This window comes from Pieris rapae, chromosome 1 (genome assembly GCF_905147795.1).
Source record: "Pieris rapae chromosome 1, ilPieRapa1.1, whole genome shotgun sequence".
NCBI classification, from domain to species: domain Eukaryota; kingdom Metazoa; phylum Arthropoda; class Insecta; order Lepidoptera; family Pieridae; genus Pieris; species Pieris rapae.
In genome coordinates this window covers 1,499,875-1,514,500 of record NC_059509.1, presented here as the reverse complement: position 1 = coordinate 1,514,500, position 14,626 = coordinate 1,499,875, and the positions used below count along the sequence as shown (strand labels likewise).

The 14,626-nt window shown below is 33.9% G+C and overlaps 4 protein-coding genes across 6 annotated transcripts in view; 1 reads left to right on the top strand and 3 right to left on the bottom strand.

The window, feature by feature from the left end:
* The window catches only part of LOC110994436 (dnaJ homolog subfamily C member 13), a 32,732-nt gene extending 31,609 nt beyond the window's left edge, over nt 1-1,123 (bottom strand). For 2 of the 3 annotated variants that reach the window (XM_045634753.1, XM_045634760.1), the window contains exons 1-2: nt 963-1,123; nt 140-486 (exon numbers count right to left, since the gene is read on the bottom strand). In XM_045634753.1, coding sequence (XP_045490709.1) covers nt 140-478 — 339 coding nt within the window. In that variant the 5' untranslated portion in view covers nt 479-486; nt 963-1,123. Of the gene's footprint in view, nt 1-139; nt 487-827; nt 930-962 lie in introns of those variants that run through there. The other variant, XM_045634756.1, reaches the window with a different exon arrangement.
* A 73-nt stretch (nt 1,124-1,196) lies between these two features.
* Nucleotides 1,197-4,102, top strand: LOC110994437 (serine--tRNA ligase, cytoplasmic). The gene is made up of 8 exons (XM_022261062.2): nt 1,197-1,669; nt 1,833-2,049; nt 2,256-2,416; nt 2,495-2,676; nt 2,782-2,872; nt 3,090-3,346; nt 3,536-3,662; nt 3,856-4,102. Exons 1-8 carry the CDS (start codon nt 1,349-1,351, stop codon nt 3,973-3,975), a joined length of 1,476 nt encoding a protein of 491 aa, XP_022116754.2. The 5' UTR covers nt 1,197-1,348; the 3' UTR covers nt 3,976-4,102.
* Nucleotides 4,103-4,673: 571 nt separating this feature from the next.
* LOC110994438 (tumor susceptibility gene 101 protein) lies at nt 4,674-6,636 on the bottom strand. The gene has a single exon (XM_022261063.2). It carries the CDS (start codon nt 6,470-6,472, stop codon nt 5,276-5,278), a length of 1,197 nt encoding a protein of 398 aa, XP_022116755.2. The 5' UTR covers nt 6,473-6,636; the 3' UTR covers nt 4,674-5,275.
* Nucleotides 6,637-12,592: 5,956 nt separating this feature from the next.
* LOC110994458 (60S ribosomal protein L12) lies at nt 12,593-14,094 on the bottom strand. Its single transcript, XM_022261091.2, has 4 exons — nt 13,920-14,094; nt 13,767-13,840; nt 12,933-13,113; nt 12,593-12,812 (listed from the first exon to the last, which is right to left on the bottom strand). The coding sequence occupies exons 1-4, from the start codon at nt 13,954-13,956 to the stop codon at nt 12,610-12,612; spliced, it is 495 nt and encodes a 164-aa protein (XP_022116783.1). The 5' UTR covers nt 13,957-14,094; the 3' UTR covers nt 12,593-12,609.
* Between the last annotated feature and the right edge of the window lie 532 nt (nt 14,095-14,626).

Here is a 14,626-nt window from a genome sequence, read left to right as displayed (position 1 = left end):
CCACAAATACTAGAAAAATAAATCACAGAATATTATATGTGATAATTATTTTATACAATAATGGAGATAAACTCTATTTTATTAAGTGGTTAAGTGTCAAATATTAAGAGGTACTAAATTATAGAAAGACAAAACATACATATACATCCTTTGGTTTTTCAGCAAACTGGTTTCTATATTTAAAAGCTTCTGTTAGAATAAGACATTTATGTTCAGAGGAAAATTTCATAGAATCTATTTTCTTTTCCTTCTTCATAACCAGAGTAAAGTCATGATTAGTTGTAGAGTTAGAATGCTTTGATGAAGAAATTGTAACTACATCAGAATACAACCATTTATTAGTTACTTCTAATCTATCTGGGTTATAGGTTGTGATACCATGAGTTCCAATAGAAAACACTCTTTTATACTTCCCCTTCCACGAGTGTTTGGTGACAAGAAATGATGCAACATCTTGATTATCTTTTAATGGAATCATTTTAGCATCTGAAATAAAAATCACCTTTTGGAATAGCTTATAATTCAATATTATAAAATTTGTTTTTCTTTAAGATTGTAAAACACACTACATTATTGTACTTAATCCACAATAATTTATAATAATAAATATTATTTGAATTATGTACAAAATAAGTAGTTCATGAGTAAATTAAAACAACTAATAACGACATGCTACAACTAATAAGATTTACACAAGGTTTAAGGAAATGTTATCGAATATAATACTTAATAACTATAGATGAGTAATACATAAATCTTTATTTAATCTTATTAGAACAAATAATAAATCCTGTATTACTTATCCATAAATTAACTTTACTACTTACTCTGAACGCTACTTTTGAAACATATAAATTTGATTGAATCCTCCCCTTTGTAAATAGAAGAATTTAAGACGTGTAAACAATGATTGTTAACAGTTTTTAAATAAAAAAGCGAAAGCGACGTTTTTAAAAACTTACATTTGTATGAGATCCTTTGTTTTTAACTGCATTTGACACTTACTTTTACAAAGATCCACATAATACACAAAACATTTAACAGAAATCAGAATCTAATTTTTACCGAGATGCAAAAATTGTTAATTTCAGCTTTGCCGACCGTCGGTAAATTTGACATTTCATTTTCACTATTTTGACAATATATCTTTCTCATAGATCATTTTGCGTTGGCATCTCAACAGACAATTGTCACAAACGGGATCTTTCGAATACGGCAGTCGGCAAATTGCATTTAGGATTGTAGTCTACTCAGGATATAATATCGTTTTCATTTTTCAAATAAGATCAAATTAAATTCTTCTTTCTCTCAACTCGCAGCCAACTCATTTTAAATAAATTTTAAAACAATGGTTTTAGACTTAGATCTATTCAGAGCCGATAAAGATGGTGATCCAGATAAAATTCGTGAGAATCAACGCAAGCGGTACAAGGATGTGGCACTCGTGGATACTGTAGTAGAACAAGACACACTTTGGAGAAAGTTGCGTCATGATGCGGATAACTTTAATAAACTGAAAAATGTGTGCAGTAAAGAAATTGGGTTGAAGATGAAAAACAAAGAGCCAGTCGGGCCTGAAGATGATCCAGTTCCATCTGAAGTAGCAGATAACCTTATTAATATTTCAAATGAACAGCTAAAGCCATTGACTGTTAATCAAATTAAGAAGGTAAGAAATTTAATTTTGATTTCTTTTACCTTACCTATTACATTCAGTTAACAAGTCACCAATCTCTCCATATGGTGGTAACCTTTTAATGGGGAATATATGAAAATACATATGTGATATATTAATTTATACTATTTCCTTATATTATTTTTGTTACTATTAGGTCCGTGTCCTAATTGACGAAGCTATTACAAAAAATGAGCAAAATCTTTTAGCCGCTGAGAAGCTTCGTTCATCTGCCTTAAGAGAGGTTGGTAACCATCTGCATGAATCGGTACCTGTTGATGATGATGAAGATCATAATGCTGTAGAAAGAACCTTTGGTGACTGTACCATGAAGAAAAATTACTCTCATGTTGATCTTATATGCATGATTGATGGTAAGCAAAAGGTTCATTTTCATATTTGTAGGTGTAATGTTATCACATTTGATAATATAAAACATTATTAACATTCATACAAGACTATTGAATCACTTGTACAAATATTATTTATGCTTGCTTAACAGTATTAAATATATTAAGTTTGCCAAAGTAAATCCATATGCTTACACACATTCATTATATTTGCTTTATTACATTTCTAGGTATGGATGGAGAAAGAGGGTCTGCTGTAGCTGGTGGCAGGGGATACTACCTCAAAGGCCCAGCTGTATTTTTAGAGCAAGCTTTAGTACAATTGTCCCTAAGAATTTTATTTCACAAAGGATATACTCCATTATACACCCCATTCTTTATGAGAAAAGAGGTAATTATTTATAATCTAAATTATCCTATTACAATTTTTCATATTTATTCAATAATTTAAATAATAAATTTGTTATAGGTGATGCAAGAAGTAGCTCAACTTGCACAATTTGATGAAGAACTTTATAAAGTAATTGGAAAGGGTTCTGAAAACAAAGGAGACAATAGCATTGATGAGAAGTATTTGATTGCTACATCAGAACAACCAATTGCAGCTTACCACCGGGATGAGTGGCTCCCAGAATCTGCATTACCTATTAGGTATAAAATATTTCTTATTTAAAAAAACATTATTGTGGTATTCCTATGTCCAACAATAATAAATTACTTCAAATTTATTTCAATCATTGATTATATTTATTTTAGGTATGCAGGTATATCAACATGTTTTAGACAAGAGGCCGGTTCTCATGGCCGTGACACACGAGGTATATTCAGAGTTCATCAATTTGAAAAGGTATTTTTTCCTTTCATTAACTTTTAAACAAACCTCCAGCACAATACATGTCCACACAGACTCCCTCTATTTCCAAAACTTCGAAAATTTGTTTAGCAAAATTTTATTATAATTGTCTTGCAAACTATTAACACATTAAGACTTATTCAAGTCAGTCAATAGTGAAGTAATACAAAAAAAAATTATAGTATAAACAATGCATTCTTTGTGTTTTCAGATAGAACAATTTGTCCTGACATCCCCACATGATAACAAATCTTGGGAGATAATGGAGGAAATGATAAGCAATGCTGAAAACTTTTACAAAACACTAGGCATTCCATACAGAGTGGTTAACATAGTGTCTGGGGCACTCAACCATGCAGCTTCTAAAAAGCTGGATTTAGAAGCTTGGTTCCCTGGATCAGGAGCATTTAGGGAGCTAGTTTCCTGCAGTAATTGCTTGGAGTACCAGGCCAGGAGATTGCTTGTTCGGTTTGTAATTTTAATCTACATAAATGAGCCATTATTCTGCATGTACAAAAAAATTTAATCAATCCTGCATTGTTTCTATAAAAGATCACATCTTCTGTGTTAATGTATAATTACAGACTATGGAGTAAAACATAGTGCTAATACATAATAACTCAAAACAAAAATTTATTTAATTTATTGCTATTAAAGGTATGGTCAAACAAAGAAAATGAATGCAGCAACAGAGTATGTGCACATGCTCAATGCAACAATGTGTGCCACTACGCGAGTTATTTGTGCTTTACTTGAAGTTCACCAAACTGAGGATGGCATTCAGGTATTAGAAAACTACTTTGAGGATAAAAGAACATGTACTAACTATTGTAAATAACTATAATAGTTATTTACAATAGTTAGTACATGTTCTCAATAATTGAGAACTAAATTGATTATTCCATATTGTAAATTTAATCTTGAATTACCAAATTAATTATGTAGACTATAGAGTCAATCATAATATAATATTTCAGGTACCAGAAGCATTAAAACAATGGATGCCTGAACAGTATCAAGAAATAATACCATTTGTGAAACCAGCGCCTATTGATTTAGAAGCTGCAGCCGCTGCCAAAAAGGGAAAGAAGAAATAAATTCACTGGTCTTTATATATCTGAAAAAGCATTTTATTTATTTTGCTAAGCATACTTTTATATTTTATTTGAATAAATTATGTGCCTATATTAGGACTATGAAATAAATGAGCTGCCTTCCCATGACCTTATGCATGTTTGTTTTAGGTGTTGATAATTTTATAAATACAAGAAATATAATCGGTTTGTCATATAAATGTGAGCTACATAATATTCAGTATGTGACTATAATTAGCACTATCAAATTAGTTAATACAGGATAAATACAAAAGCTAATGCTTAGTTGTTGCATATTCTGCATATTCTTCAGGACCCATGGATGAAAAATCTTATATTTTTCCAATTTTATTTAGATAAAACATTATATCTAGTGATTATAATATGCACATTTACGTATCTAAACAATATATTACAGTTTTTGTGAGATTACATAGAGACATGTTTTTTTTACTTGTATTTTATAATACAATTACATTTATTTTCAGACACCTTTTATAATTTGGTATCTTATTTCAATATTTCACAAATAATATTTTATTGTGTATATTTGTAATAATTAACATAATACATATATGTTTTGGCAATTGTTATGTTAAACTCCTGTAAATACTCTGGGCAACTCCTGGACATAAGCAATGTATAAAAAAAATTATATTTGTTTTATGATAAATAAACTCAAATGATCTACTCTCATTTTGAAAAGTATTCTACAGTTCTTACAATACTATTGTATTATTATACATAATATTGACTTAAGTATGAACTACATGTGTATGATACACTGCACTAGACGTCTCTACAATATCAAATGGCAGTAATTCTGAAGGACAAACTTTTAGGTTTGTATTTTCTTCAGATAAACCAATTTGTGAATATTTTATGTTTATGTAATTGCATAAAAAACCTAAATATGGTAAATACATACACAAATAAAAGCCTGTGCTCCACAACAATTATGCAGCCTTCTCAGTGTAGTCTTATTGTCTATGTAATACAAACCTTATTACATGTAAATTAAACTATCTCTCGTGCATTACATTTAATGATATAGGAAATAAACAACCCCTGATATGTTAGGGTAATTATTAAAAGCTGATTCAAAAACATAGCACTAATATGGTTTATAAAATTTATTTGGTTTAACTAACCAAACAGCAGAACCATTTAAGCAATAATGTGGCATATATCATTAAATAATTCTACTCAAGTAAATAGCAGTATGATTAAAACTAAACTAACATAAATACAAGCCCAGCTTATCATGTGAGTAATATGGTAGTACAGATAACAAAATGTTCCATTAACAAGCCAATTGTGCCTTTTGCCTGCACTTATGCATTAGGGCCCTCAAAGTAAATTGACGTCGTGCTAGGGTACGCACCTGTTTCAGAAATGTATCTAAATCAATAACTTCTTTTCGTAAGGCTTCTCCCATATAATAAATTGCATCTTCAAGTGTTGCTTCTTCCGCAAATGCATTTAATAGCTGTGAGTACAGGGGTGCTGTAGTAACTACTGCTTCATCAACATCTATACCCTCTTGTGCTCCTAGTCTTTCAACAGCCGATTGCAATTCTTTCTCTTTTTCTTGTAAAGTCGCTACATTCTTATCTAAATCTGTTCTTTCTCGTTGTAAACGACCAAGTATATCTTCAAGCCTGGTTTTTCCTTCACGTAACTCTTGCTGTGTTCTACGTAATGTTTCAAGCTCAGCTTGTGATTGTTGTGATTGTTCTTTTAGCCTTCTCCTTAGTTTATCTTCTACAGCTGATAGTAGAGAAGCCTTAATGTGTTCTTCTGTTATTGTACCACCTGCTACATCAGGGGTTGGACCATAGCTTGTTGCTGGAGGAAAATTTGGAGGATAAGGAGTGCCATTCATATTAGCTGGTCCTGGATAAGGAGTGCCAAAATTAGGATATGGTAAGTTTGATGTTGCAGGATAAGGGCTAGGTGTTGGATATGGAGTTTGGTTAGGTGGTCCTGGAAGCTGTACATATGGGTACCCTGAAGGCTGTGGCATAAACGGCCCAGCAGGGTATGGTGCACGAACCTCATTTCTTGGTTTCGAGTAAACAGGGGGCAATTCACCAAAAGCAGTAATCATACATTGGACAAGGTTCTGTAGGGTTGACCCATTCGGCTTCCACTCATGTAAATAAGGCAAGTACACCTTGCCATTGCTATCTACGAATTTAGAGACCTTAATCGACATGTCTGGAGTTGGTTTCACGAAACATAAAGGGGCGTTTTGTGGATGAGTGTCCATCAACCAAATGCATACTGGTATATTATAATAAGCGCCTTTGTAATTCACAGGAATAGTACCTTCCAGATTAAGCAAATCCTTTCTTGCTCCATTGTTGAATACAAAAGCTTCTAGACGATAAGTCAAGCCCCGATATACTTGTATAAGACTTGTAACTTCTTTGGAGGTAAAGTCACGATACTTATATTTTGTAAGAAATCCTTTTAGAGCATTTTCTTCGTTAGACATTTTGATGTAATAATAATTTAGATTGAGGCAAGAAATTAGGCAGATGAAACTTATTTCAATAGTGATTGTTACCAATTTAATATTAGTTGATTTGTCATCATCTCGGTAAAATCACAATTTTCATGTAGATTTCTACTATCTATCACACAAACTAAAAAGTCAAAACTGTATATTGACGTTTGACAATACGCTATAAATACAATAATGAGTGAACACCGCTATTGCCACACAGAAAAGAAAGCGTTAACTCTCGTGTGGGCGATGGAACATTTCCACATATTCCTTTATGGTAAAAGATTTCAACTCTTAACAGACCACAAGCCGTTGGAGATAATATTTGGTCCTAAATCTAAAGTATGTGTAAGGATAGAGATCAAGAAAGAAAACAAATAGGAAAAAGAAAACGGAGACAGGAAACGAAAGGCTGAAGAGTGTGATTTAATACCAGGAGACAAAGACAAAAATACTTATAAAAAATATGAATAAAGAAAATAAACCAAGCTTAGACTACAATCCAGAAACACACACAGTGGAAAACACGAAAGGAGGAGATATCACGGTAAGAAACGATGAAACCGGTCAGATTCGAAGAAGGAACGTTGTGCATTTGAAAAGAGTTCAAAGGGAATGGAGAGTCTGCCAAGATCAAAATGAATTAACGATGAGGAAATGAATGTCGAAACTTGACCCGAGTGTAGCTGCATAAAACTTGAATTTCATTAAATATGTTTGATTCATGTAAAATCCATTATATACATAAAGCGTAGTATAAGTTACATTAATAAGTATTAAGAGAGATTGAATCAATAAAAAAAACAAAAAAGAGATGTAGTGTATTGGCTAAATAAAGTGTTGCTTGGTTGTCTCATGCGCCTACGTCACGAATCAGTCCGGCAGTGTTCACAACCGTACGATAATTATCGTACATGTACGATAATTTCATAGCTACGTACGATGTACGATCGTACGCAGATTGTACGATAATTTCCGTTCTGATAAAAAATTTGATAATTACACAGATAGCCCAATAATAATTACAGTTTTTAGTGTAAGTGCCATCTATTGGCTCATTGTTTTATTGGGATCACATGCCGTTGCTTCATGGCGTAATCCTTTCATTGGTTATTACTGTTGTTCAATATAAATTCGAAATGTTGGCATGTTCATGACACTCGAAGTGCCCTCGTCCGACGTCCACTCCCAGCTCAGGTCTTGCCATACGTCGAACATTTAATTTGAATTATTTTTTTTTCAATTTAAAAAACACACACAACACACAAAGTTTACAAGATTTAAAGTATAAACCAAGACTACTCGGCAAAAATACAAAGACTGGCCATACCATGAATCGTTACTTTTTTCTGCGGAAAAGTTTTTTTTGAGGTTGTAAATCATATTTTGGAGCTAAGACGACTAGACGATTGAAGTGTCAGTGTGTAGCAGTGTCAGTTCCGGCGTGGTTTATATACCAGCGTTGGCAGCGGAGCACAGGCGTAGCAGTTTTTCGTTTTCAATACCAGCTTTCAGCCAGCTCGGTACAAGGATTTCTGAGTGGCCGTCTAACATCCCTGTTCAGGTTGTGAACACTGCTCACTGCTCAGTCGTCAACCGTCACCCGAAGGGAGCGGTTGTGTTTAGGACGACTGTATAGTGTTGTGGTGTTGGTGAGCCATAAAATACTCCAAGAGGCAGGACATTACAAATACATTCAATATTCAACGTTTAAAGTGAATAAAACTGTAAATTCATTTTGGAGTTCATATTTTGTGAATTTTCGGATGAATAATAACAAATTATTTTTTTATTAGAAAGAAGAAAGAAAAAAAGAAGTTTCACTTCAGTCGTTTGGTCATAAGCACAATAGTTTTTTTATGTTACAGGAGGCAGACGGGCAGGAGGGTCACCTGATGTTAAGTGACACCGCCGCCCATGGACACTCGCACTGCTAGAAGGCTCGCAAGCGCGCTTCCGGCCTATTAAGAATCAGTACGCTCTTTTCTTGAAGGACCCTAAGTCGAAATGGTTCGGAAATACTTCAGTGGGCAGCTGGTTCCACATCGTGGTGGTGTGCTGCAGAAATTGCCTTAAGAATTGCTTAGTTGTGGAACGACGGACGTCAAGGTGATACGGATGGTATTTTGTATTCTGCCTTGACGTCCGATGATGAAACTCAGCTTTCAGCAGATAAGTCCGTACAACTCCTCTGACCACTCTCCACGGTAAATGCGGTAGAAGATGCAGAGAGATCCCACATCTACACGCAACGCCAATGGATCAAGCCGCTCGAAAAGTGACGGGTCGTCGACAATTCGAATCGCTCTTCGTAGAAGTGGTTGGAGGGTAACCTCCGCCGCCAATACGAGCGATGTTTTTCTAATTTTTTACCGGTTTATAACCGCCACCTTCTTTTATACCAAGCTCCAAAAACTTTTTTCACAGAAGACTGAGATTACAATGATTTGGCGGCAATTTGATGACCTTGTGAAACAGCATGGCTGTTTTAGTAATTTTTCAACTAAGTAAAGGTGGTGGGTTTGTTTTCTTTGACTTTTAGCCTCAATGTTTCTCGAGATTCAGTTCACTAAAAAATCTGCGAAAATCCATTAGATTCATATAATGGATTTTCGCAGTTCTGCTAGCGTTCTTATCGTTGGAACCGTTTGATATTCAAACTGAGATTTTCAAGTTCAAATTTCCCCCTTTTTCATTATCATCGAAATAAGTTCGTATTTGTTTTTCATTATTATAGAGACCTACGATTGTTGTTTAAGTGCAAAAAAAACATCGATTTTTGTATAAAATATTAAAATTGAAGTATGAATCAGAAGATAAAATTAGATTTATATTGATCCTATTTTTATGAACATGTTAAATGACAGCTCAAATAAGGCTCTTGCATACGCAATACGCACTTAAGAGGTTAAAATTATCAAAATATACCTACAACGAATTACCAATAAACTTCTTGTTTTTTTTTTTAATTTCGGTTTGACTTTTTGATGAATGAAATGTCAAGAACAAATAGTCCAGGATCCATCGCCCATTTTTGAACTTGATTACTATCAAGCTAATTTTCCGTGAGTAGCTTTATTTTGATGAGACGCCCAATAATTTTCTATACGAAACTCTCGATTGTGGTAGCTAACAGAGGTAGCAAGGATAAAATATGTTGATTTGATGATTCTCAAATATTTATTAATAACTGAATTTTTTTTCAGAAATTGTTAATACCACAAGACCATTTTTCTCTTTACTAACTGTAGGACAAAAATATCATATAATAGGTTAGTGTGTTCTCTGCCCAAATGAAACAACGTCCTACAAGAAAACAGTTATGTATCACTAGTCCGATACGAATTGTAATTTTTTCGTTTTTTGTTTTTGTAAAATAAGATACAGTGAAAAAATCTTTTTTAAAATTTAAATAACTTTATTTTTTAGTAATAATAATAATAATAATTTATTTATTTTTCTCCCTTAAACATTAACAATAATAATTCATAATATAGTGACAGTATTGGGAGACTGGTTTCCAAACTAGGTAAGAACCTGTAATATGGATAACCAGGCTTCCATTCCATAGCAAGTCATATACATAACAAAAAGGAAGTTTGTAAGGGATTGTGTGTGTATTTGTGTGTGATAGTGGGGAAGGGTACGCATGCGTGTATTAGTGAGTGTTAAAGGGTGTTTGACATGACAAGAACATATTATGTGAAAATTATTATTTTATTACTTCTAGTAGAATTTCAGTTTCATCATAGCTCAAAGTACTTAAAAATTTATGAATTGTTTGCTTTACACATTTTTTTGTTTTAGCATATATATTCAGAGTTTTGTTGAGTTTGTTATACAAGTAACAGCCAAGAAAAGAGAACGATCGTTGAGAAAAATTAGAAAAAGATGGGGTTGTACAAACGTTATATTTGCGACGTTTGTCCAATATAGCGGTATCAAAGAATAACAGCGAATGTTGTTTAAGAATAGCGTATAAGATAAATAGTTGACGAACTGTAAGTACAGAACAGGTTTTATAACGTTCATCAGTAGGGAATCGGAAGGGGAGAGACAATGAGGTTTTAAGAACTGCTCGTTGGGCTCGCTCAAGTTTCAGGAGAGAGGTTTTATAGGTGCCTCCCAGACACAGTAAATTAGCAGGGATTGGAAAAGCGACTCGTACACCATTCTAATTGTAGTAGAGTCAGCAACCCCACGCAGGCTCCTGAATACATACATTAGCTTACGCAAGCGTCCCGAAAGCAATGTGACCATTATAGCTAAGATTATGGTCTATAGGTACATTATTGTGCTAACGTTTTGCAGCCGTGGGCAGTCGCACGAACCATTCGAGCGTTGCAGACGGGGGCAGCAATGAGTCACGATTGTCCACTGATGTTGTGGATGGCACCCTCGTTTTGTAAATGCCATGTATTTTGTTTTGTCTGCATTGAGCGTTAAGACATTGTCGCTAAGCCAATCCGTCACCCTATCCAGGCCAGATTGGGCGTGAGCGTAAACCTCCCTCCAAGTCGGTGCATTAAATAATAAAGCCGTGTCATCCGCAAAGGTTACAATGGTTCCATTGGTTAACTGTAGGTTGCATAGCTGATTAATATACACTAAAAACAGGGTAGGACCCAATACGCTACCCTGCGGGACACCGTATCGAACAGGAAGGTCCTCGCTCACACTATCACCAATCTTTGTGGCCTGGGTCCTATTGCTCAAATAGTCACTGAATAGTCCCAATTGGGCCCCTCTCACACCAGTATTCTCAAGTTCTTTTTAATAGGATTTCGATAGAAACCGTGTCAAAAGCAATGCACTTTATGCCCCCCTCTAGTTACCGTACCGTCGTCTGTCGTACCGCGCAATTTGTAGGACAATATGTCTGTTAAATTACATGAATATTAACTAAGTAAAAGAAAAAAAAACAGCTGGTTAGTAATCATTTATGATGACCTCGTTATCGATACATGTCGGAAAGAGGGGACTCTTTGATCAAACCATAGATTTTGTAGGACAAATATTTTTTCGAATAATTTAGATAATTGTCTTGAGATTTAACAAAAAAAAAACCAGTTAGTAATAAATATTTGAGAATCATCAAATCAATATATTTTATCATTGCTACCTCTGTTAGCTACCATAATTGAGAATTTTCGCATAGGAAATTGTTGGGCGACTCATCGAAACGAAAGCTATTGACAAAGATTCAGCTTGATAGTAAATATTTTTACATCAAGGATCTGTACTACTACTTTTGAGCGTAGGACCAGGATAACGTACCGCGCAATTTGTAGGACAATATGTCTGTTAAATTACATGAATATTAACTAAGTAAAAAAAAAAATCAGCTAGTTAGTAATCATTTATGATGACTTCGTTATCGATACATGTCGGAAAGAGGGGACTCTGATCAAATCATAGATTTTGTAGGACAAATATTTTTTCGAATAATTTAGATAATTGTCTTGAGATTTAACAAAAAAAAATTCCGTTAGTAATAAATATTTGAGAATCATCAAATCAACATATTTTATCCTTGCTACCTCTGTTAGCTACCACAATCGAGTTTCGTATAGGAAATTATTGGGCGTCTCATCAAAATAAAGCTACTGACGAAAATTAGCTTGATAGTATAGTAATCAAGTTCAAAAATGGGCGATGGATCCTGGACTAAAAAAAATATATTAGTTTAAAACTTATAAGCCCACCTAATATAATTATTTCAATGAAATGCTACTACTTTCTCAAAAAAAACCTCGCATTTTCGTGGCTTAACTTGCAGTAAACTGTGTTACAGGATTTTGTCTATCCTGTATTATAAATGTAAGCCTGTTTTGCATTTTAGTTCCACTGTCTTTTTTTTACTAAGATAGAAGTTAATCAAATAAATAATTTTCTGTAACGGACATTCTTTGCCTAAAACTATCCATATAAATTGATATGCTATCACTCCACATATTTTTAACTTACCAAAAACTAATATTTACCACAAATTTTTATATGTATATTTTTCCAGACAGTAAATCTTACATGATATGATAACATTTTATTTATTATGTACTAGCAGTTTTGATACAAAAAAGGTTACAATAGAATACAATAAAACAGAAATAAGATTATTTTAAAGTTTATTCATCAATAGTAAGAGCACCACTGTTGATGTCATTAATAAGGTCATGTGGTGGTCTACCATCTATTGTGCAGCCAACAGATTGAGCTGTACCAAGGATTTCTTTAACTGTTCCTGACAGATAACGTGCCATTGACCTGGCCCTCATGACTTTAGCAATACCAATGACATCTTCTAAGGTGATGTTTCCACTGTGTTTAACTGAAAAAAGATAAATCTTCTTTACAAAATTTGACTTTAAATATGAATGAATTTAAACTGTTATTCTTTCCACTTATAAAAAACATTTATTAAAAGAATTGATATAAATAAAATACATACTGTTCTTTTGCTTCTTGCGGTCACGTGGGGGTTCTTTTAAAGCTCTTATGATCAGGGCAGCAGCAGAAGGCACAACAGAGATCTGTGCTTGTCTGTTTTGTACTATCAACTGCACAGTAATCTTTAGTCCTTTCCAGTCACTAGTTGCCTTTGCTATGTCATCCCCCACTTTTTTTGGGGACTATAACACAAACAAAACATTATGAAAATGAAAGAATTAGCTCTTGTTGTACAAAATATTATCTTTTTATATAGTAGTAGAACTCAAAAAGCCAACCTACAGCAATCTAGACCTTAATAGGAATTATAGTTATTAAGTATAATCAGTCATCTCATAACAATTTCTCATTGAACACTAATTTTGGATAATTTATTTCGTTGTGTTAGAGTCCTTTACAACAAATAAATTAACTGAATCTCTACTACAGCCTACTCACAAGTCAAGCCAGACTAATAACACATGGTAATCGCGGCAGTCATACAGCCTGGTCCGCGACTCCTTATTGGGCATTCGGAGTAGCCGCGACAGGGAAACCGGTATCCTGAGTCGCGGGTTCCTTCCATCCGCCACCCGGAAGGACGCGCCTGGTAGGGGGGCACCCCCCAGGATCATACATCACACAACATGACAACAAGCCAATTATAATCAAAGTTTACTATGTAATGATTATGAACTTAAAACGCCCAATTTCGTATATAAACTAAAAGATTATAATTGTCTCTATATCGCATACCATAGAGGTACACAGTATTTGCCGAATATGACTGCCACGCGAAATTATGAGGTTATGTTTAAGATTGGACATGGGAAAATAGTAACGAAGTTTTACTTACGAGACCAAGAGGACCGATCTTAGGAGCTAAAGACGATGTAGCTCCAACTTCCCCTCCAATACATCTCAAGTTCACTGAAACAACACCACAAAACTTATTAACCGAAAATACACTTGTAATAATCGTCTATTAAGACCCACATCGATTACTTACCGACTTTAATTTCGTTAGGGTCGAATTTGGGCGGCATTTTAAACTATTATTTTGTATTATTTAGAAAAAAATAATTGGAATCGGTAGTGATAACTACGGATTAAATAGGCGAACCGTCCGTGGAACGTTCCGCAAACGGTGACAGCTCGCCGTAAAAGAATTATTAAATTTGAAGTGTTTCAGATGAGTAGTCTTTGTCATTATCGTTTGTTAATTGTCAGTTGTCATACGTCCTTTTATGATAATGTATAATACTTTCTACGGCACACCCTAAGTCTGGGGACTTATTCAAGATGCCTTAACAGTGCATGTAGAAAGTCGATAACTAAATTTATATTAAATTGGTTTTTGAATGATTCTCTAGTTTACAGTTGTTTTATAGACATACTAGCTGACCCGGCATACGTTTTGCCGTGTCAGTAATGTATGTTATTTCTAGGAAACATATTTTGATGTAAAGAACATCTATAGCCGCACGTAAAACTGATTTCTGGCGTGGCGATGCATGCCGTGGCGACGCGTCGCCACGCTATATGATATACAGTCTAAATGCAGTAGTAAATTTCACATTAAAAATATATAATGAAAATAATGTTTATTCAACAAATAGTCATCGTTATCTGGAAAAAAATCGTAATATTTTATTTTATCATTATAACATATTTAGTTCCTATCAAATTTTGTTCTTTTCTGCATATTACTTTTAC

Excerpts from the sequence above, each read along its gene's own strand:
- LOC110994437 (XM_022261062.2), top strand. The coding sequence starts at position 1,349 with ATGGTTTTAGACTTAGATCTATTCAGAGCCGATAAAGATGGTGATCCA. Across the intron at positions 2,677-2,781 it reads GAATCTGCATTACCTATTAG|GTATGCAGGTATATCAACAT; the intron begins GTATAAAATATT and ends TATTTATTTTAG. Across the intron at positions 3,663-3,855 it reads AAACTGAGGATGGCATTCAG|GTACCAGAAGCATTAAAACA; the intron begins GTATTAGAAAAC and ends ATAATATTTCAG.
- LOC110994438 (XM_022261063.2), bottom strand. The coding sequence starts at position 6,472 with ATGTCTAACGAAGAAAATGCTCTAAAAGGATTTCTTACAAAATATAAG.
- LOC110994458 (XM_022261091.2), bottom strand. The coding sequence starts at position 13,956 with ATGCCGCCCAAATTCGACCCTAACGAAATTAAAGTCG. Across the intron at positions 13,841-13,919 it reads CCCTAACGAAATTAAAGTCG|TGAACTTGAGATGTATTGGA; the intron begins GTAAGTAATCGA and ends GTGTTGTTTCAG. Across the intron at positions 13,114-13,766 it reads AGATCGGTCCTCTTGGTCTC|TCCCCAAAAAAAGTGGGGGA; the intron begins GTAAGTAAAACT and ends TTTGTGTTATAG.